This window comes from Ananas comosus, linkage group 13 (genome assembly GCF_001540865.1).
Source record: "Ananas comosus cultivar F153 linkage group 13, ASM154086v1, whole genome shotgun sequence".
Lineage (NCBI taxonomy): Eukaryota > Viridiplantae > Streptophyta > Magnoliopsida > Poales > Bromeliaceae > Ananas > Ananas comosus.
The window spans coordinates 9,691,523-9,713,350 of record NC_033633.1 but is presented as its reverse complement, the minus strand read 5'-3'; the positions used below and the strand labels follow the sequence as shown (position 1 = coordinate 9,713,350).

General features: G+C 37.0%; 2 protein-coding genes across 12 annotated transcripts in view; one reads left to right on the top strand and one right to left on the bottom strand.

Annotated features, from left to right (window-relative positions):
• LOC109719283 (transcription factor bHLH95-like) lies at positions 2,706-4,127 on the top strand. The gene is made up of 2 exons (XM_020245858.1): positions 2,706-2,876; positions 3,705-4,127. Exons 1-2 carry the CDS (start codon positions 2,706-2,708, stop codon positions 4,125-4,127), a joined length of 594 nt encoding a protein of 197 aa, XP_020101447.1.
• The window catches only part of LOC109719403, a 35,558-nt gene continuing 19,709 nt past the window's right edge, over positions 5,980-21,828 (bottom strand). For 2 of the 11 annotated variants that reach the window (XM_020246055.1, XM_020246054.1), the window contains 8 exons: positions 21,181-21,238; positions 20,531-20,644; positions 18,605-18,730; positions 13,307-13,366; positions 11,734-11,945; positions 8,749-8,974; positions 7,869-8,047; positions 6,614-7,109 (listed from right to left, as the gene is read on the bottom strand). In XM_020246055.1, the coding sequence (XP_020101644.1) occupies positions 7,878-8,047; positions 8,749-8,974; positions 11,734-11,945; positions 13,307-13,366; positions 18,605-18,730; positions 20,531-20,644; positions 21,181-21,238 (966 nt within the window). In that variant the 3' untranslated portion in view covers positions 6,614-7,109; positions 7,869-7,877. Of the gene's footprint in view, positions 6,343-6,613; positions 7,110-7,868; positions 8,068-8,748; positions 8,975-9,887; positions 10,030-11,733; positions 11,946-13,306; positions 13,367-18,604; positions 18,731-20,515; positions 20,645-21,180; positions 21,239-21,828 lie in introns of those variants that run through there. The other 9 variants (XR_002218674.1, XM_020246060.1, XM_020246058.1 and 6 more) reach the window with 9 other exon arrangements.

The following is a 21,828-nucleotide window of genomic DNA, read 5'->3' as shown; positions in this document are numbered from 1 at the left end:
TCCGGTTTTTGTAAGACCGTGTCGGTTTGTTAGTTCACTGATTAAACCACTGATATGAACAGATCAAAGCGGATTTTAAACTAGTCCGGTTTTACGGGTTGAACCGAATTGGTATTTTACCGGGTCAAGATCCGACCCGACCTGACCTGGCCCACCCATTTACCAACTCAAGCTCTCGACCTCCCACTAGCCCACAAATTTAGGGCTTCATTTGTGGGTTGAATCAAGCCCAAGAAACTACAAAACCCTACACCTCCATATTCCCACAAGCTTTTGAAAATGTTCCAACTAAAATGCACACCACATTTTATGATGTGCTCATTTGACTTTTACCATCAAAAGTCAACTCTGACCTCTTGACCAAGCATGCGGGCTTAAAGGTGCAGCATTCTACCATATGGCGGGAAGCTGAGTTGGACCGAGTCACATTTAAAATGACGAGACGGCAGATCGAATCGAATCATATTTGAAGCGGCGAGAGGCTGTTTGGGTTAAGTCACAATTAAGAACCGTAAACATTGTCCGTACGATTTTAAGTGAATTAGTTGCATCTTATTACTAACGGCTCGAGCTATTGAGATTAATGGTTAGCGTCAACACAACGATCCAACAAAAACATGCCCTAAAAGAAAATCAAGGGTTAGTAGCCTCTTATCAAAAGAAAACACATGCTTTGCTACTTAATCCTTACATATTATTATTATTATATAGAATTAAAAGAGAAACAATGAAAAGAAATAATAATAATAACAAAAGCAAGAATCTAAAACAGAACTAATGATGAGCCCTCCCAGGAACTGCACATTCCACTGACCTTTTTAATAAATTTTTTTCTGAAACCAAAAAAAAAAAAAATCTTATTTCAGAGAGCAATCCCACCACAGTGCCAGGTTTCCTAAAATGCCCCCACACTTCCTCTGACCACAACACAACACACAACTAATCATACCCTTTTAATAGCTTTTTAGGGAAAAAAATTATGGAAAGCCCCCCTCAACAATAGACAATTTTGAAATGGTCTCTTACCAACTTTTAGTTCAATTTTTTGCTAAATTTGGTGGTTTCATTAATCAATGGATAAGGATATATACCTGAAATATTATCCGAATCCGAACCCGAACCCGAACAAAGTGAATTTATCCGATGCTAATAGTTTCGGATATGAATATCAAAAATGAAAACTCAACGGATTTGAATTCGGATATGATTTTTTATTGTATCTGATCCGAACCCAAACCTGACCAGAATTCGAAATTATTTTATATTATATATAATATATATAAATATTTGATGTTGTATTTGAATTTGTATTTAAAAAATTTAGATTTAATATGACGTATTTTGAAATATCGTAAAAAGAAATAATTATTTCATGTTCGGGCTCGGCTTCGGGTTTTGAATTTTTGGTCGGGTTTGGGCTTTAATATGGATTTTTAAAATCCATTGAATTCGGATCTGGATTTCGGTTTCGGGTTTGGTAGTTAGGTTTCGGATTCGGGTTTTTCAAAATCTGTCCCGAATCCGACCCATTAACATCCCTAACTCTGAACACAGCACACAACTAATCATACCCTTTTAGTAGCTTTTTAGGGAAAAAAATTTATGGAAAACTCCCTCAACAATAGACCATTTTGAAATGACCTCTTCAACTTTTAGTTCAAATTTTTCTAAATATGGTGGTTCTATTAATAATAGCCATTAATTAATTAATTATTGCAGTTTATTTGCTAGAAAGTGAGTAGAAGTAGTGAATTTGATAAAATTGTTGGTAAATTTGATATATTTTTTAATCTATTGGACTAAAACTATTAAAATCTGAAAATCTGAAAGTTGAGGAGGGATTTTAAAAAAGTACAGGGGGCACCCTCAACTAAATTATGTTTAAAAATAGATCCCCGCAATTTTTTTTTATATTGCTACACAATTTTAATTATTTATTTTGATTTGAGTTAGTATGTGCTTAATTGCTTTTAGTGGTATATATGCTTAATGTTAATTATTCATTAAAACCTAAGTTTCTTTGAACGTATAAGTTGATTAAATTAACAAAATTTCAAATTAAGTAATTGACTTAAATAACTCAACTAATTGAGGGGGTCTTAATAAAAGAAAAGGACAAATAAATTGTACCATGACTCCCCAAACTTATAGCTAAATTTCATTTTGATCCTCAAACTTCTAATTTTGATGTTAAATCAATTAAATATTTACTGTTGGAAGCAACTATCCATTAGAAACAATCATATATGTATGTTTAGTTATTTAGAAATTGGACCGTTAAATTCGAAGTATAAATTTGGATGAAGGATCGATAAACGACCATGAATTGAATCAGGCCAGCGCAGATAATAATTTTAACTCTAAAGTAAAAAAAAACTAAAAATGCCACTTTAGTTAAAGTTCAGGAACTAAAATGAAACATTATTATAAGTTCAAGGACCTGAGCGTCAAAATCAAAATTTTGAGGACCAAAATATAATCTGGACTTAAACTCCAGAGTCCAGAAGCAAGCTAGTAGTGCAATTTACCCACTAAAAAAAAATATGTAAGGACCCTTTTCTAACTAGGTCATACTTGAAGGGACTCCACACATATTTACATAAGTAATTTGGATTAGTGTTTATAAAGAAGGAACTATATATATATATATAGAGAGAGAGAGAGAGATAAATATATACATAACTCATTATACAATAGCAGTGGCCATGAGGAGGATCAAGAGCTTGAAATCGGCGTCGGCGTCGGCGTCGACGTCGACGCGGAGTAATCGTAACAGCATGAAGAGTGATGTGATCCACATGGAGAGAAATAGGAGGGAGAAGATGACTGAGTTCTACACCATCTTACAATCTCTTGTTCCTAATCTCTTCCCTAAGGTTTAACAATTTATTAATTACTTTATTTTGTTTTTTCCTTTATACATATGTATATGTATATATATGTATATATATTCCTACATATATTGTTATTATTATATGGAGTTGCATTGCACTGCATGTATATGTATATGGGCATGTTGTTGTTGTTGTTGTTGTTTTGTATAAGCTGAGACTTTCAAATAATCATGAATATATATATATAATGTGTGTGTGTGTGTGTGTGTGTGTGTGTTTGGACATAACATAGTGAATGGATATATTATCTGTTTCTAAATATTGCTTTTTAACATCTTTGTGTCCACTTTTTCAATATTTACTCTTCTTCTTCTTCTTCTTCTTCAACAGGCAAAAATTAAAGAAATCAAAAAAGAGAGAGAGAGAGAGAGAGAGAGAGAGAGAGAGAGAGAGAGAAATCACTATGTCTTTTACATACAAAAGACCAAAAAAAATCAAAATAATATGTTCTCTATAATATTATATAAACATATTTGTGAAATTGTGCTCTCTTATTAAGTATAATCAGTTCTTCTTCTTCTTCGAAGAGACCAAAAAAAATCATGAATTTCAGTGTATCACCTGGTGTGTGTGTGTGTGTGTATATATATATCTTAGACACCAGTTAAAAAATAATTCTTTTTTAAAAAAGGATTTAAGAGTATATTCATGAATGAATATATATACACACACACACACACACATATATATATATATATACATATGTGTTTATTTTGTACCATATACTTCATATCATACAAATAGAAATTTTCTAGGCCTTTTGGATTGTCTAGGGTTTTATGATCTTCATCTTTAACGCATGCAATGTAGGCGACGAGGACGAGGATCATCGACGAGACGATATCGTACATCAAAGGCCTCGAAGCGGCGATCGCGGCCCTCGACGCGCGCAAGGCGGCGTCCGCCATCGGAGAAACGACGGCGACGGCGGCGACGACGAGGGACCGACGGTCGGGACCCGAGGCGTCGTCGACGTCGGCGGTCACGATCACCGCGGAGTCGACGGCCGACACCGCGTTCTTCGGGGTCTGCGTGGCGCCTCCTCGGACGCGGGGGGCGGCGGCGCGAGTGCTGCGAGTGTTCGAAGATCACGGGGCCGACGTGCTGAGCGCGACGGTGCAACAGAGCGGCGGCGGCGGCGACCGTCACACTCTCAGTGTGGCCGTCACCTCAGTTGTGTGTGATCGAGAAGCTGTGGAGAGGATCAGAGGAGATCTCATGAGCATCGTTTAGTATACGTACGTACGTACGTACGTAGCTCTCCACGTACGTGGCATTGCATGCATGCATGCATGGCTTGGTGTGATTGGATCATACATATTATATAGTTTTTATTTAATTGTCGTATGATATTGGCCACCTTTTTTTTTCATTTCCTTTTTATCTTTTTTTGCTTAGTGTTTGTAGTAAATTTGTGTATGTTAGCAACATATGTAGAAATATACTATATATATATATATATTGGGAAGGGAAAGATATGCATAGAAATTATTAATGTATAATTTGTAGATTAATTAATTACTATAGAGCCAAATATTTTTCCTTTAGTCAAAGGCTAAATTGCAGTCGAAAGGTTGTATTGGTTACTAAAATTAAAATGCTAAGAAGTGAGATATAGGTAAATTAAAGGGACTTTTGCTTATTTACTGTTGACTATTATTCAAAATTTTTAAATTTATCCTAAAATTATCAAAATACCCCTTTATACCCCAATTCCTATTAGTAAACCGTAAGGATTAAGAGATATTTGAAGAACTTCAGAAAATCGCATTTTGGACATATTAGATATTTTTGAAGTTTTTTAAACACAATAAATCATTTACCGCTTTCTCAAAATGCTAAAATTTTTTTCACTATTTAATGTTATACATCCTTTAGAGTTTGAATATAAAAAATATAAAAATTTGATTAAAAAAAAAATGTATGGCCTATTATTTCTAGGAAATGATGAATAATTCACAACTTAAATAAAATTTTAAATATTTATTTTTATAATTAAGGAATTTTAAACTCCCACATTTTTACTCTCTCTCTCATCTCCCTCTCTTAAGTGGAAGTAGTTGAGAGGGTCAAAAAAGGCCACCAATGTCAGTTTTCTTCTTCTTTTCTTGCTTTTTTTTTTTTTTTTTTTGCGGCGCAGCAGACCAAATCAAGAAAAGGCAGTTGAAGGGAGAGGAGGACAGTCTGCTCTTGCGGATTGACTGTCAGTTGTCACCCACACCAAGCAAGTAATATACAGCCAGTCAGTCAGCTAGTAGAGTGTGAGTAGCTGAGCAGCCTAATGCAAATGATTAGCACCAACAACTCTTTTCCTCTTTCCTCTTGCACTGCTTGCACATATCTTGTTGCTAAAAATAAAATAATATTATCTGTATATTTATAAATATAAAAACTTTTTTTATTTAATTTCCTCAAAAAAAAAAATATATATTTGTATAAATAGTCCTCCTCTTGTTACGCGAGCATCAGGTGGTGTTTTTAAGTTAAACATATTCCTTTTTTATATTTTTTATTATCCCTAAGTTAAAAAATGAGAATAAAATGTAAATATAAATACAGTAATTTATTCACTATGTTCAACTTAAAACTACCAACATGACACTCACGTGACAACGAGAGGGCCATATATGCAAATATAAATTTGTTCGGATCATTTGTAAAAAAAAAAAAACCCTAAATATAAAAATAAATTATATTTTTAGTTCTCAAGCTAGGAAAGAAGTGATACTTTAGTTTTCAAATTTTGATTTCACATAATTTTCTAAAAATGAAGTGATTTTAGTCGTAAAATTTGAGGATATTGTCAAAATGTTGGCTTCAATGTTATTTTTTTTATCGAGTTCTTTATTTTAATCAAATATGATTAAAATATTTAGTTAATTATATAGCATTTTAGGCACACAGTTCTTAATATCTATAAATTTTAGTAAACTTGATGTGTTATACTTAATAAGTTGGTAATGAATAAGATATAAAATTAAATTATTAGATAAACAATAAATGATTCATACTTAAGATTGAACTTAATCTAAGCAAATCTAAAAACAAAAAATCAACAATATTTTTAAAAATCCGTGGATAGGAATGCAAACGAGACAGATCAGGGGGATCAGATTAATTTTTGTTCAAACTTTTGCTCCCACTTATCGCTCCAATTCGAAACGTGGCAGACTGAATATAAATTTTTGACAAATATTTATCTAATTTTCTTTTGCAAATCCATTTCCAAGTGATGGGCCAACCACATGACGACCACAACATAGCCTTAACACCAGCTGAAAAATTCAACTCATGTTCGACTCGTTCATTAGACGAGCGATTGCTCTCGAACTCATTTCAAGACGAGCACGAGCTGGATTGCTAACCCTACTCACGTATATGTAGAGATCAGATGAACCATACCATCACGTACGTGTAGAGATCAGATGAACCATACCATCCACGGTGCCTGCACAAACAATTAAATAAAAGGGATTATGGAAGTAAACCAACTAATCTCTACTATAATCCGGACGATTAATCACATAACAAACAACCCAGAAATAGTCTCAACAACCCATCATCAGGATAAATAAAGCTAATTAGAGTATTATTTGCTGAAACTCCATTAACTTTTTTTTTTCTTTTGCCCTAACAGGAATTGCATCGCGTCACTAAAACATCTAGGAAAGTTGGCGCAGGTTGATCACAACCATTCAACAGCATAGTAGCTGCATCACTAAGAGATATAATAGCATGAAACTCGAATTTAAAACTCGAATTTCGTTCGAACCATCAAATAGCACAAACTGTTTTTGGCAATAAGCCAAATTTAGGAAGTCCAATGATGTTAATAAATTACAGCATCGAATCTGCAGCACTTTTTCCTCGATGAGACGAAAATCAAAATGTTTTTTTCTTTTTTTTTCAAAAAAAAGAAAAAGAAACTCCCTTCCAACCAATGGATGTGAGTGGCTGTTTCATTTGAGTCGAACGCAGGCTCGCAAGTTACTCAATCTGTACCGATGCACCATCTCGACTACAAGGGAACGAAGTTGATTTGTTTGTACATTATAGTGCAGGAGGAATGGGGATCATTTAATTACGCTAGACTATATAATTGAAATTTGAAGTAAGGAATATACAGCTGAATATCCCTTTCATTAGAGGACCACCGTATCGATGGCTAAATCACCGGAACACTTCCGTTAGCCTGCTGCATTGCTCCCAAAGAACCTGAGAAACAGAACTTCCCTAGTTAAAGGTGCCATATAAATTACCGGAAATCATATTGCAATGCTCATACGAAGAAGTCCACATATCAGAAAAATGACCTCAAAGATTTAACAGATAAAACGATAATAGGAGCATAGTTTGATCAAGTATTGCAACCAAAAATCACACCCAAATTTACCTATGTATATCTATTTATGAAATATCTAATCTATAAATGATAAGAGGAGCATAGTTTGATAAAATATCGCAACCAAAGATCGCAGATAATCTTTCTATTTACACACATCCCAACCTCAGGTGGCGACCAGCCAGATACTGAGGTAGCGTTTGGTTCGGATATAAGTAAGAATTAGCTATTACAGGGATAGGTACAAGTATGGGGACAAGAAAATAGCGTTTGGATGAAAATTGGGTTGTTCCCGAGGATAAGAAAAATAGCATTTGGATAGATAATATGGAATAAGAAAAATAGTAGGTAGTTATATATAGAAAATGGAGGTGTTGGTGGGGATAGTTATATCCGGTTATTATAGGTAACCGAGAACTACTATTCTCGAATAAAAAATTAACGTTTGGGTATAAAGAGGGGGATAAGGATTATTCCACCCCTTATCCCCAATCCAAACGCTGCCTGAGGGCATATTTGGTGAATAGGGGGATAAGGATGGGAAGTGGTAGCTTGTCGCACAATCCCACCTCTATCCTGAAAAATACTACTACATGAGAGGCAGAGGGAACAGCGCAGAAAAAAGTCCTGACCAGTTGCTGTTACACTTGGATAGCAGTTCCAGGATAAGGTTGGGACAGCCATCCTGAGAATTCCCTACCCCAAGTGGGCATAATTCCAAAAATCCCCAGGTAGCTGTTCTCAAGCCTACGGGCCGCGAAGTATTGCAATGGTCTCGAAGACCCGAGTTGTTCTTTCACACTGTCGAACACTACCAGAAAGTTCTTAATCCTAAAGAAAATCATCAATACCTGTAAGCATTGGACTGTCTGTTAAAGAAATAATAGCAACAGTGCTTTAATACCCTAGGCATGTCTGCACTGGATATGCCAGTAAATAAAATACTTCTTACTTTTTGAATTCTTCAATACATCACAGATTCTTCTTCATGAATGTAATTTTTCTTAAGTTAAACAGAAATACTAAATGGATGCAACACTTCAGGTTTAGAACACATATAGGTTACTTTTAGACAAGGGTTACTCAATATTTATAAAGAACCGAGCAGATAAACCAAATAATAGAAACCCTTCGCATGATTTACTACATGCATTATTAAATTGATATTATACCCTTCATAGAAAAACCTACATAGATGTTTATATATCTGTCAACTAGAAAGCAGATGTGTATATCAAGCTTTGATTTCTGTCAATGGTTTTTTGTATCGCTATTTCCGACTCATATTGTTTTCATATCCAATTACCATGCAATCCCTGAGATCTCATAAAAGCTTTGATAATGCCATCGTGCTCAATAACAGTTCACATACATATATACATCTAAGGTGCAACACTTTTATACTTCACATAATCACTAGTTCTGAAATGCGAGTTCGCACAGGAGTGCTAAAAGGTCCAATCACACATTCCATCAAACCCAAGGATCTACTTGTGAAAGTAAATGACATACCTGAGCTTCCAGAGTATGAATATGCCGTTCCATGGTATTTGACTTTTGTCATTCCCTTTGGAGCAGCAGCTACAGGCTGTTCAAGTCTCGAGAAGTTAGTCCGTTGTACTTGGTTTGGCAAGCTTATGGCTGACGTTAATTCTCCTGAGAGATCAGCATGTAGTTCTGAACTTTGTCTCGTCAGCTGGTCAGAGTCGCACACGACACCCAAGGAGTACGCATCTTTCTGCTTCCCAAGGGTAAAATTGCAACGTGTAAAATTGCTTGAAATAAAACCATGGTTTCATCTATCCGGAAAATTTTATTGCCATTCCGCCATTTACTTGCATCAGGATAGATAGGTGGTGAGAAATCAATTACGACCGAATCAAAAAAACAGGGAACAATACTTAAAACCAGAGAAGTTTCAACGCTGGATCATTAAGTAAACCTTTAAACAACAGATCAAGGTTTTAGTCGCCTAATATCTCTGAAGAAGAGAACTGCATGTGCCAAATAGAGAATCAAAGATAGAAAATTTTTATAGGAGAGCATACTAGATTGCATTTGTGTAAAGTTTCGATGCATCCAAACTCCAAACCCTAGTGGAAGTTTGCATGATGCGTTGCTTCGGTGCACTCATCATGACCAATTGCATAAAGTATATTATAAACATATGCCTCACCAAGAATATAAATACCTATTAGCAGGGGCTTTGCCAACCTTGCCGTACTTCCTAACAAGGTAACAGCACAATGGCTATCTCATGCTGACAACACAAAAACACTCTTTAACAAACTCCTTTCTGCTACAAATAATGCATCCCAAGAAAATTTTGATTTCCCTAACTTGTACCCTTGTTTCCACAAGCCAAAAAATCTCTAAAAAGTAGATAAAATTACTGATAAACAATGAATAGAGCTTTACATTTATCTACTATAATCATTATTCGTGCACTTCTTCATAGATTTCAATGAAATAAAGAGATAATGCCGATAAAATTTTGTTCACCCAAAATTTGTATCCTCAGTCCAGAAAAATTGTATGTTCTTCACAAACTGCTTTGAAATTAGCAAATAGCAAGTCATTAAATATCAAAGTACCACATAGAAGCACATAAAAGGAACTATTAGAATACATTGGTGCGAAAAGTTAAATACCATGTGACAAAGTGTGCCTGCACAGGCATCCTGCTAGCGGCACCGCGCTACGTGCCGCATGGCAGCAGAGCACCATCTCATGCTGTACTATGCCCGCCACTGGTCGGCATAAGTATGTGCCACAGCTCTTAAAACCTTGTGCCTTACCATATAGAGTAAACACATAGAGCATATAGAGTTACAATATGATTTTTTTTAAGAAAGCCAACAATGTTAGGCCTCATTTAGTACTCTGCTTCAATTTCTTTTCTTTTTCTTAAAACACACAAACCATATGCAATTGAATGCACTCGCAGACAAACTTTGCTATCCTTGCTGTCGTTTGTTAGCTTATAAGGCATACCCAATCAGATGCTAAGCAGCATCTTCTTTAGAAAGAGAAGCAGGGTAAAAAAAGAAAAAATATTTTTGCTACTTAAACCTTGGGTTTTGTTGCCAAACAATTCCATTTGGTTGTATAGATAGCGAAATATCCAACAATTGGTCAGCCCATTCAATCGCATAGAATTTGAGTTTTTGAAAACCAAAAAAAAAAATGCAGCAGTACCGAAAAGGGCCCAATTTTCAATTAAAAGCACCAGATTAGTTTTTCATTTTGTGCATAAAGACCAGAGTCTACATCACTGCCCCTAACCCCCCACTCCTAATGACTCGCAAGACAATGAATATATGACGGGAAGAGAGCAGAGGAACAAATAAAAAAATAATAGCAATTGCCATTGCTTGGTTTGGTAAGATCTAAGGACAAACAGGAGAAAATTAACCTAAACACTCATGTCTTACTTAAAATGGTTAGTTTTGCAATTGATCACATAGAAAAATCAGCCCATGAAATCTTGCCAAATTGGCTTAGCTAATGCAAAATCATTCCCACAAACTGCCACATCAAGTAATCACATGCAGCATCATGAATTAGGCATTAAAAAAGGAAAGTTTGAACAGGACATTCAAGGGTACAACAAACAATTAATTTACAAAGTTTAATATGAAAAGTATGGATTAATTAAATAGAAAAAGGATTTTAAAGACAAAAAAATCAGTGTGAAAAATGGAATTCCTATAAAAGTGTTCCGAAAGTATATACATTGCAATCAAACTATCTATTCATATTATGAAGTTTAATAAATATTTACGCATTTTAAGTCAAATCGCCCAAGGCCGAAAAAACAAGATGGATCAAGTCTGTCAACACATGGAACCTCTTTGATACAGACAGCTTCTAGGGTAAGGAGAATGCTTTTCTCTGCTCAGAACCCATGGTCCATGTAAATTCCGGTGTCTCCTTATTGCTCTTGCTTCTGCTATTTATTACTACTGTATCATCTGATAATTGTTGGGAGCACTTGGAGAGATGGAGTAATTGGAATTATTTAAAAGAATTTAGCAGTAAGATCAAGTTTGCTACATAGTGAGCTAGCATACTAGAATCTAGATGAATACAATGTAGTAGAGCATTCAGCACAAAAAGTAGTAAGTTTATATTAGACCCTTCATGGTCTGACACATTCAAGAGAAGGCGCATACACTTAAAGAGGCAGTAATCTACAGTAGTGTAGAAGGTAATAATTGTTTTCTGATACAAAGTTGTCAAAGGAGTCAAAACTTATGGTGCCGTATTTTGTTAAAATGCTCTTGTAAAGGATGTGGACCAAATTTCCACGTACGTACAAATATGCATGTGACTAAAAGTTTATCTTTCAAACACATTGCAGAAATGTTTTGCTTTGGATACAAAATTTGTATAGATGAAGTGAAATGTGAAAAGAAAGGGAACAAAAAATTTGAAAGGCTTTCAGGTTGAAAATGAAAAGTTCAGTACAAAAAGTATTTAAAAGGCCTTTCACACCTTCATTTGCGGAAAATTATCCTTTTGTGCTTCATGTGGCAACTTATTAAAGACTGGCGGAGCCGACATTCCATCCTCCACTGCATTTGAACTTTCATAATTGCTGCTATTTTCTATTCCACTCGTCGCACGATAAAGATGGCCCAGTTTCAACCTTAGACGATAGTTGCCTTGTGAGTGGTAAATTTTCGTTGCAAGAGGAACTGGAGCATCTGATATACACGGACAATACAATCAGCTAGCTCCTTATCGGTATTACCAAGTCATAAGAGATTACATATATGAGATAGAATGAAAAACATAGTAAAGAATTAAATGAGGATCAACAAACACTAACCTGCAAATACAAAGAGAAACAGGTTCGGCTTGCTTTGTTCAGGTTTGATTTACTAAAACCTATAATTTTACTGTTATATTAGCTCTCTTACAAATATGTCAGCTCGTTTCGCAGTCAGTTATTGCTGCAACTATGAATGCATTAGGATCTCGTCATTTTCTCTGTATGATTTTCTGTAACAACAGTCATGCAGTCGATGGGATTCATCTTTATTTGGCCCATCTGCTTACCTTTGTATAGGAAACAAATATAAATGCACAGAACAAAATTCATCCTCTTTCACCCCCATCATGACTGCTATCTCACTCTAGAGATTCTGAGGGATGTTCTCTGGATAGCATTAACCTAAAGTATAGCCAAGAAGGTATTCTATTCAAGATTGCCTTATAACTTTGATTCCAAGCTTCTATTATCAAATTTTTGGTTTATGATAATTTAGCATCAATGTTGGGAGGACTCATTTCAGGTTGACCAAATCTAGAAAATCATCAATTTCTTTGAAGTCTCCTCAAGTTTGATTTATGATTTTTCATATTTATTAGCAAATAAGAAGATTTAATTAAATAGTCCACAACTATCCACGACCTTGTCTCATTATAAGCACTAGATCTCATTGCACATGACCAATAAATCTCAATCAGTTTCACACAAATTACTCTCTAGGTCAGATACAATCATTTCTTTTTCTATCTATAGAATACCTGTACATCCTCCTCTAAATTCTTATCATCAAAAAATATGCAGATATATTTTAAAGTATCCTTGATGAGAATGTGCAACCTCTATGTCCAATACAATCTGAATCAGATTCACACAAATTTTCTCAAAGTACCCTTGATTCATCCTCGACAACAGAGAAAAATCATCTGAATACAAATTCTAAAGAATGTCCCTTAAAAGAAAAAAGATAAAAAAAAAAGCTCCTTCTAAAAGGTTATTTGCAATGTCCTCTAAATATGTTTTCTACGGTACTTTGGTCTATTAACTTTGGCGCTGGAATACATGCTTGAAATAATTTTCATTGGGTTAAGGTTAAGTGCCTAGTATGTTTTCCTAGAATAACATGGATAAAGGAACGATCACTCTGCAAGATAAAACTTAAGCTAATTTAAAGACTTTTGATAAGGTAAACGAAGCAAGCTTCAACTAAAGACAATTCAAAGTTCACATATACAATAAAGGAGAACCAGTATTCAACTTTTCAAGGAGATACTATATGTTCTCAACAGTTTATACCTCCATGGCCATTTTCAGAAGCATTGACGGTTGTTATGTGATCAAGTGAACGCATTGTTCCTGCAGATCATAGAAGCATACCATGTCCTATATCAAGAATATTAAAGAACTACTAAAGTATGTAAAAATTTTGAAGAGGAAATATCAAGTATTCATATACATGTTAGTCAGCAAAGTAAAATTAGTCCTTATCAATGAGGAAGGGAGAGATGAGGTGTCAAACCCCAATAGTGCCATATCAGCTAGCGAAGTGACTATGCATGGGTATAAAAGGAAAAGCAGTCCGGTAACTTGATTTGAAGTAATTTTGGCCAGTGGTTTAGACTCAAAAAGCCACGAGTGATGACAGTAACACTTTAAAGATATATGAACTTCTTTCAGAGGAACTTAAAGATTTGAAACTGTTCCGATTTGTTTTATTTCTAAATACATTTGATTGAGGTTCAAAAGCATGTCCAAAAAAATTTCCAGTTAGAACTTATCACAATACCTCAAAAGCTTATGTATCTTAACTACTTAATCATACATAACTGAACTATCTTTAGAAGCAACAAATTTGAAAGAAAGAAAACTCGTAAATCCTTGCTATTCGATAGACAAGACAGAAAATTGAGAAAGTATGTTACAACCTGATCTATCTCACAGATCCGATGATGAGAAGGATCTGAGGATCGGTGAGATAGAGATGATGGAAGCTCGATTAAAGAACAAGAAGATCAGAGTGAAGGGCTAGGGAAGAGGAAGGAGAGAGATGAGAGGAGAAGAGAAGAGAAGAAGATAGAAGATTGAGGAAGAAGAAGACAATTCAATTCATTCATTACCCCCTTACACTTGACTCCTCAAGCTATTTATAACTACTACATAAGGACTAATCTGTAATTCCCATATAAGCTGAATACTAATAAGAAAATGTAATTTCTCGGATGGGCCATCTGGGCTTCCAATCTGCAAAGGCCTGGACCGTATGCCGCCCTCTGGACTTCGAGTGGACGGCCCACTGAGCAACCGTCAAGAATGGAAGGCTTAGTGGGTTACCCTCTTTGTCGGATGGTGCCCGAATGGAATCCCGACAACCCGACCCGCTAACTCCCAACTACTACTACTACTTCTACTGTTTATTCGCTGGATTCCAGATCTCTTTCGTTCTCTCCTTTTGACTTTTCTTCACTTGCCCTAATCCCTCAACTCCCTCTTGACCATTACACTCCCTCCCCCTTCGAACGATTCTGGTCCTCAAGAATCGAAGGTGGGGAATTGCGATTTGAGAAACCAGTAATCTTCCCAAGTCGTTTGATCCATCGGCAAGTTGCTCCACTGGATCAACACCTGGGTAACCGCCTTCCCGCCGCGCTATACCATCCTCCTATCAAGGATCTCTGCTGGTTCTGCTAGCAGTTGGCCGTTGTCTCCGGTAAGAGGTACTGTGGCAGTTGCGGTTCTCCCTTCTGGTGGGCTCCTTTTCAATAATGAGACATGGAAGACAGGGTGCACCTTCGACCCTTCCGGCAAGCGTAGCCGGTAGGCCACCGGTCCGATCCTGTCTATGATTTCGAAAGGCCCAAAGTATCGGGACGAGAGCTTGAGGTTTCGTCGCACGGCCACAGTGTTTTGACGGTAGGGTTGTAATTTCAGGTATACCTGATCACCAACCTTAAACTCCCGATCCACCCTTCGCCGGTCCGCGAATTGTTTCATACGGTTCTGAGCCTTTTGGAGATGGTCTTTTAGTTCTCTGTTCATCATTTCTCTTTCTTTGACCCAATCTGTCGCTTCCCCCCCTGTTCCTTGTTGTAATCCAGTTAACATATAACTCGGTGGTGGTCTCCCGTACAGGGCTTGGAAGGGGGTCATTCCCAGTGAGCTGTGATAGTTCGAGTTATACCACCATTCCGCGTGTGTGATCCATTTATGCCATGCCTGAGGATGCTGGAAACACATGCATCTTAGATATGTTTCCAGACATCTGTTAAGCCGCAACGTCTGCCCATCTGTTTGTGGGTGGTAGGCGGAGCTCATGAGCAGCTTAGTTCCCATGGTTTTGAACAACTCTTGCCAGAACTCACTGGTGAAGATCCTATCTCTGTCGGATATGATCTTCGCTGGTAATCCATGTAGGCGATAGACCGTGTGGAAAAAAGCCTTGGCTACCTCCGAAGCAGTATAAGGATGCGTGAGGGAAATAAAATGTGCATACTTAGTGAAGCGATCTATTACCACCATTATCGAATCCTTCCCCTCTGACCTCGGTAGCCCTTCTATGAAGTCTAAACTTACCTCATTCCAAGCTTGCTCAGGCACCGGTAATGGCTGTAATAATCCGGCATAGGGCTGATTGTCGGACTTATTCTGTATGCACACTGTACAATTCTTTACCATCTCTTCGACATCTTTCTTGAGTCTCGGCCAAAAGAATACTTGCTTAATCCTTCGATAGGTATGCTGCTGCCCCGAGTGGCCTCCTAAGGCAGAGGCATGCATCTGCTGAAGTACCTTCTGCCTGACCCCTTCTCCTGATCCAATGTATAGCCTTCCTTTATAGCGTAGCAATTCTTGGTTGTAAGAGTAATTCACTTGAGATTCAGGTTGCAACGTCAACTGGGCTATCAATCTCTGGCAGTCTTCATCTTCACAATAACTCTTAATTACCTCAACAATCCAGGTTGGGGTAACTACTGAAATGGCTTGGTTGCTCCCTTCCTCCAACCCCCGGCGTGACAGGGCATCCGCCACCTTATTCTCCCTCCCTTTCTTGTATTGAATCACGTAGTTTAGCCCCATCTCCTCCTTCTCTTCATCCACCTCTAATTCCTCTTGCTATGCTAGTTCTCGGAGGCTGACTTCATCATAAACTTCAGTTACTTCTGGGGTAGCCGTCACAGTGTTGATGCTTTGAGTCTTGCATTGATGTCCTGGTGAGTACTTATCTCCGCACTTAAAGCACAACCCTGCTGCCCTTCTTTGTTCTATAAGTTGCCTATTCGGAAATGCCTTCTCAGTGTTGAATTTGCTGGCATAGTTCTTGGGAGCTTCACTAGCTCTGTTGGTTGTAACTGAACTGTTGCCCTTGTAGCTACTGATTGGGGTGCTTCCTTGGTTCCTCAGTAGCATCCTGCTCTTCCTCATCATAGCTGCTATGCTCTGCTCTTGCAATCGAGCCTGCTCGTAGGCTTGTTCCAAGGTGCTAGGCTTGAACATCTTAACAGAGGCCCTGATCTCCTCTTTGAGTCCACTCAAGAAGCTGGATAAAAAATAATCTGGGGCAAATTGGGACTTAGTGGTCAATAATCTGAATCCTAGCTCTTCGAACTGTTCTTGGTATTCCTCCACAGTTCCATGTTGCACCAGTTTATTAAATTCTTCTACTACATCTCTCAACCCATTGGAATCAAAACGTTTACACAGGTCGAGGGCGAAGGTGTCCCAACTTACTTCTCCCTTCTCTGCTAAATACCCGTGGAACCAAATGTCTGCTCGTGGTTCCAAATACATGGCTGCTATTTCTAATCTATGTGACTCCGTAATCCCATGAATCTCAAAATACTTCTCACAACGTCTTATCCAATTTCGAGGATTATCTCCACTAAAATTGGGAAAATCTAATCGAGGTGTGGGTAATGAATTGTGGTGCTTAGTATAGAATTGAATTGCAGAGCTATCATCTCTGAGTAAAGGGATCGGAGGTGTGGGCAGTATACCTCGATCTTCTTGGGTGATTGTGGTGGTCATCCCCTTGGTTGTAGAGCTCTGTTGCTGGTTGGTGAGTAGATCCATGAGTTGTTCCCATCTCTTGGTTGAATTTGCGGCCTCCCTCCGCAGGAATTCATAGTGGCTCTGCTCCTCGGCTTGCATAGCCCCAATTCTTTGATGCAGCTCCTCGAATCTCCGATCATTCCCCGTTGCCATCTCCTGCAGCTTCTGCTCTAAGGCGTGGACGTGCTCATCGAGCAATTTGAATCTGGTGCCCTCCGCCATGGATGCCTTACTGATGTATTTGAAGCGATTGCCTCGGTTGGACCCAATGATTCCCCCAGTCGACAATCTTGATCGGTGCTTGCCTCACTTCTCTCCTCGCCTATGATGTTCGCTGAGGCAATGGTATCTCTCCCTTCCCTCCTTGGTAGCCAACCCTTGTATCCTAGATTCAACAACCGTAGTTGGAATCCGAGATGTGGGTTGATCGTTCCTGTGTAATTCCTCGGATCTCTCGATCCTGGTATTACTTGGAACTACTACCTTCCCTGGGACCGATGCTGCTCTGATACCAAGTTGTTACAACCTGATCTATCTCACAGATCCGATGATGAGAAGGATCTGAGGATCGGTGAGATAGAGATGATGGAAGCTCGATTAAAGAACAAGAAGATCAGAGTGAAGGGCTAGGGAAGAGGAAGGAGAGAGATGAGAGGAGAAGAGAAGAGAAGAAGATAGAAGATTGAGGAAGAAGAAGACAATTCAATTCATTCATTACCCCCTTACACTTGACTCCTCAAGCTATTTATAACTACTACATAAGGACTAATCTGTAATTCCCATATAAGCTGAATACTAATAAGAAAATGTAATTTCTCGGATGGGCCATCTGGGCTTCCAATCTGCAAAGGCCTGGACCGTATGCCGCCCTCTGGACTTCGAGTGGACGGCCCACTGAGCAACCGTCAAGAATGGAAGGCTTAGTGGGTTACCCTCTTTGTCGGATGGTGCCCGAATGGAATCCCGACAACCCGACCCGCTAACTCCCAACTACTACTACTACTTCTACTGTTTATTCGCTGGATTCCAGATCTCTTTCGTTCTCTCCTTTTGACTTTTCTTCACTTGCCCTAATCCCTCAACTCCCTCTTGACCATTACAAAGTATAAAGTGGAAATGTTACTACTAAGCACAAGCATCATGTTAGAAGGATATTTTTACATAAATTTTAAGACCAGTCACAGTTAGGGGTCAAACTCATCGGCAGTTAAAAATATCTCTCAAATTGTACACATTCTAATGCATCAATCAGTGTTATTCCTTTCCTTGCAAGCATTATTTCATTGCTAGTCACATTAAAATTGATACAAGTATGTGACTCCTGAATATGAAAGCGATAATACACTATATTTCCCAATATTTCAGCTTTTACTCACAATTACTGAACCATGAACTCAAAACAGCCAGAACAGCGACCACGAAGTTTGTGGAAGTATTAAGTAGAAAAAGAATTTAAAACATAAAAATCAGACAAATTTCTATAGTATTTTGGTGGTTGGAACCTACAAGGGTAAATAATGAATTAATAGAAAAACTTATAGGACTTACGTGGGGCCTCCCCTGAATGTGTAGAATGAAGGGTGCTCTGATTTTCGAAATTCGATTGTGAACCACCACCGTCATTCCTATTCATTGACTCAGATTTTTGTTTTTCATCTACATGTAATCTTTGATCTAAATAAAGTTAATGAAACTAAAAACAGAGCTGGCTGAATAATAATATTTTAAATTTGCTAATCATGGCACAACCAAACCAACCTACCACCAGTTTTAGGACAACATAGCATGTAAGAAATGAAAAATACTGAGAAGTAACACTCATTCATCTCTTCTCTGGACTTATGTGAAAGTATCAACCATGTTTAACAACCAAAAGAACAATCAACATAACCTTCGTGGAGAAAAAAGATGATTAGAACTAAAGAAAAGAATCTACACATTTAGTTAAAGGCCCCTTGTGTTAACCTATTCAAGTATGGCAATTAAAATATCATTGAAGATTTAATTGAGAGGTTCAATATGTGTAGTTTGGCTAGCATAGTAACATCACACAACCTTCATTACCATCACTTCTATAAAAATATCAAAAACATGATGAGCTATGAGGATGTTAAAGCACAAACAATATAGTATTATCCGGGTTCAGTTCACTTTTTTAGTTCATAATAAAGAAGCTATAAATTTCAAATAAGGATTGAGATAGAGTAGAGCACATATCAATAGCCTTTAGTGTCATACAAAGTAATGCCTACAATACAAAACAACATCAAAAAGTCCCTTCCATATTTATATTTGATACTCAAAAATCAATAAGAATACATTAAAATAATGCATAAATATCATTATAATATAAGTTTTCTTTCACCTGATTAACTTAATTAGTTGTTTTGCTTTCATTTTCTGACATTTACGATTTTATTAACTTCTTTGTAATTCTCCCTATCATCCAAGTTCCTGGGGATCGGTTGCTCTTGAATAAACAAGTCAAAAATAACCTACCAAAACAGAAGACAAAAGATCAATGAGATAGTCCACAGGCATGTTACTATGACAACTTTCACACACTACTTTTTAGAGGTATTGTCCTTATAATGAATGGAATCTCAGAGTCTCAAAAGTGAGCTTTTGACCTAAGAAATCTAAGACTTCGTAAACATAACCAGTATTTAGAGACTTGATAATTGCCAGCAGCTAGTAACAATATTACTGTGCATATCACATTACTGCACAAACACCTATTGGGACTTGTAAAGCATGAGTGCTTTTGGACACTCGGACAGGACAAGACATGACATCATGTTCCTCTTTTAAGTTGCATGCTTATGTGAACATCTCACACTTGGAGTGTTATGTACTGAGGCTTTTAATTATTAAAGTTTTAAAAGGTTCAAAGTGCAAATAAAGTTTAAAGTCAAGTTCACAAAGTTTAAGTGCTATAACTTTTCAATGCATGAAACCAAGAATTCATGTGTCTATTGTACCACTCACTCGCTCAGCAACTGAACAGCATGAGAAACAAGGGATGCAGACACTAACTTGCAAGTCCTGCATGTTCTCAATGAAATGTCAACATGAATTCACTCAATCTTCTTGTTCAATAACAATGAGGAAGTGGTCAACAAAAAGCATTCTGCTCCTACTTTTTTCATTAAACCTCTCTTCTCCAACATATTAATAGATAAAATTGTATTTGGCCATCTCAATCAAAATATGCGTAACAACTTATCCAATACGAAAACTACAAATTGTTGTCATAACATGTAAAGTTGCGCAAACTCATTCTCAACAGTAAGTTATTCACATGAAATTCAAACTCCTTCATTTTAAGCGATGCAGGCAGCAAGTCGAACAAAAGCTCTTTTCATCATTAAATCACAACTATAGGTAAACTAGGTGATTGTAGTTTTTGAAAGATAAATGTGAATAAAACACTTGCTTATGCATTGAAAATCAACATACTAGATGAAAGGATACTGCCGTTAGACGACTGTGATATTTTTCTTCCCTTCCTCAGAGGCTTTTTATGACCAGAATCACCATCAAGTTCCACGACAGAATCTCTATTTGAGCTAAATGACCTACAACGCTCTGCAGAAATCAACACTAAACTAGGTGAAGCTTTACAAATAATGGTGCACAAGGTTGCCAAAAGAGCAATTAAATTGGCATTACAAGGAATGCAACAACAAAAGCTGATTGTTTATCATATTTCTGTACAAGGAAATTTCTAACTAAATAACATAATAGGGATGAGCAACAAAAGGAACTTTGTTACCAGGTAAAAGATGGCCACAATCTCTAGAAATACATTGAAGGTGAACTTATTCTATTTAGAGTAGAGTTAATTTGCCCTGAAGCAAGGTGGGCAACCCCAAAGAAAGAAAAACATACAATGTGTATACAAACTTCACCTCAAAAGAATGAAGCAACAGGTCCTCCAAAGAAAATTGGAGAATAAAGGAAGCAGGACAAAAAAAATGTATATATTCAGCTTTGGCGTTCACAAGGGAAGAACCAAAACAAAGCTTAAAAGTTTCGAGAAGACAGAAAATGTAAATATTCTCTTATAAGTATTAACAAAGTCAATAACCTTGAATTATTTTTGCATAGAAGTATCAGTGTACCTGCATGAGCTGCATATTGACTTTCTTTGATTGGCTTCTTACAAGCATTACAGCGTACCTTCAGGAAACATATCAATGTTAGAAATATCAATGTTAGAAAGCCCAAAATTGAAAAAGAAATCAAAATTGAAAATAAATTCAGATAGATGTGAATAACCAGTTGAGAAAAATTATCAAGTCAAAACAATAATTTCCAATGAAACTTTAAAATGAAACAACAAATGAAAAGGCAGCTTGATAAAGTAACAAGATCATAGGACGTCTTCACATTTTTGACAAAAACAACAGGGAATAAATGTTACGATATAATTTAGTATGTTAGGATATATTTAGTATTATATTATTTGTTGCCTTATATAGCGTAGGACTATATGGTATCTCTAGTTGCAATATTACTATAATAGGTTGATTTGTACACTATTTATTATCATCAATACAATCCTAGAGGGCTATGCTCTTTTGTCCTTCTTTCATGCAATCAGAGTCAAACCCTAATTCTAGGGTATAGCGATCTAGTGCCGCCCTTCTCCCTCACCAGATCTCATCGGCGTTTTCTCTCATAATAATCTACCTCGCTGGATCTCATCAGCGATCCAGCGCTACAGTATTGCTACAATATAAGTGCTAATTGTCAGGGACTTAGAAAAA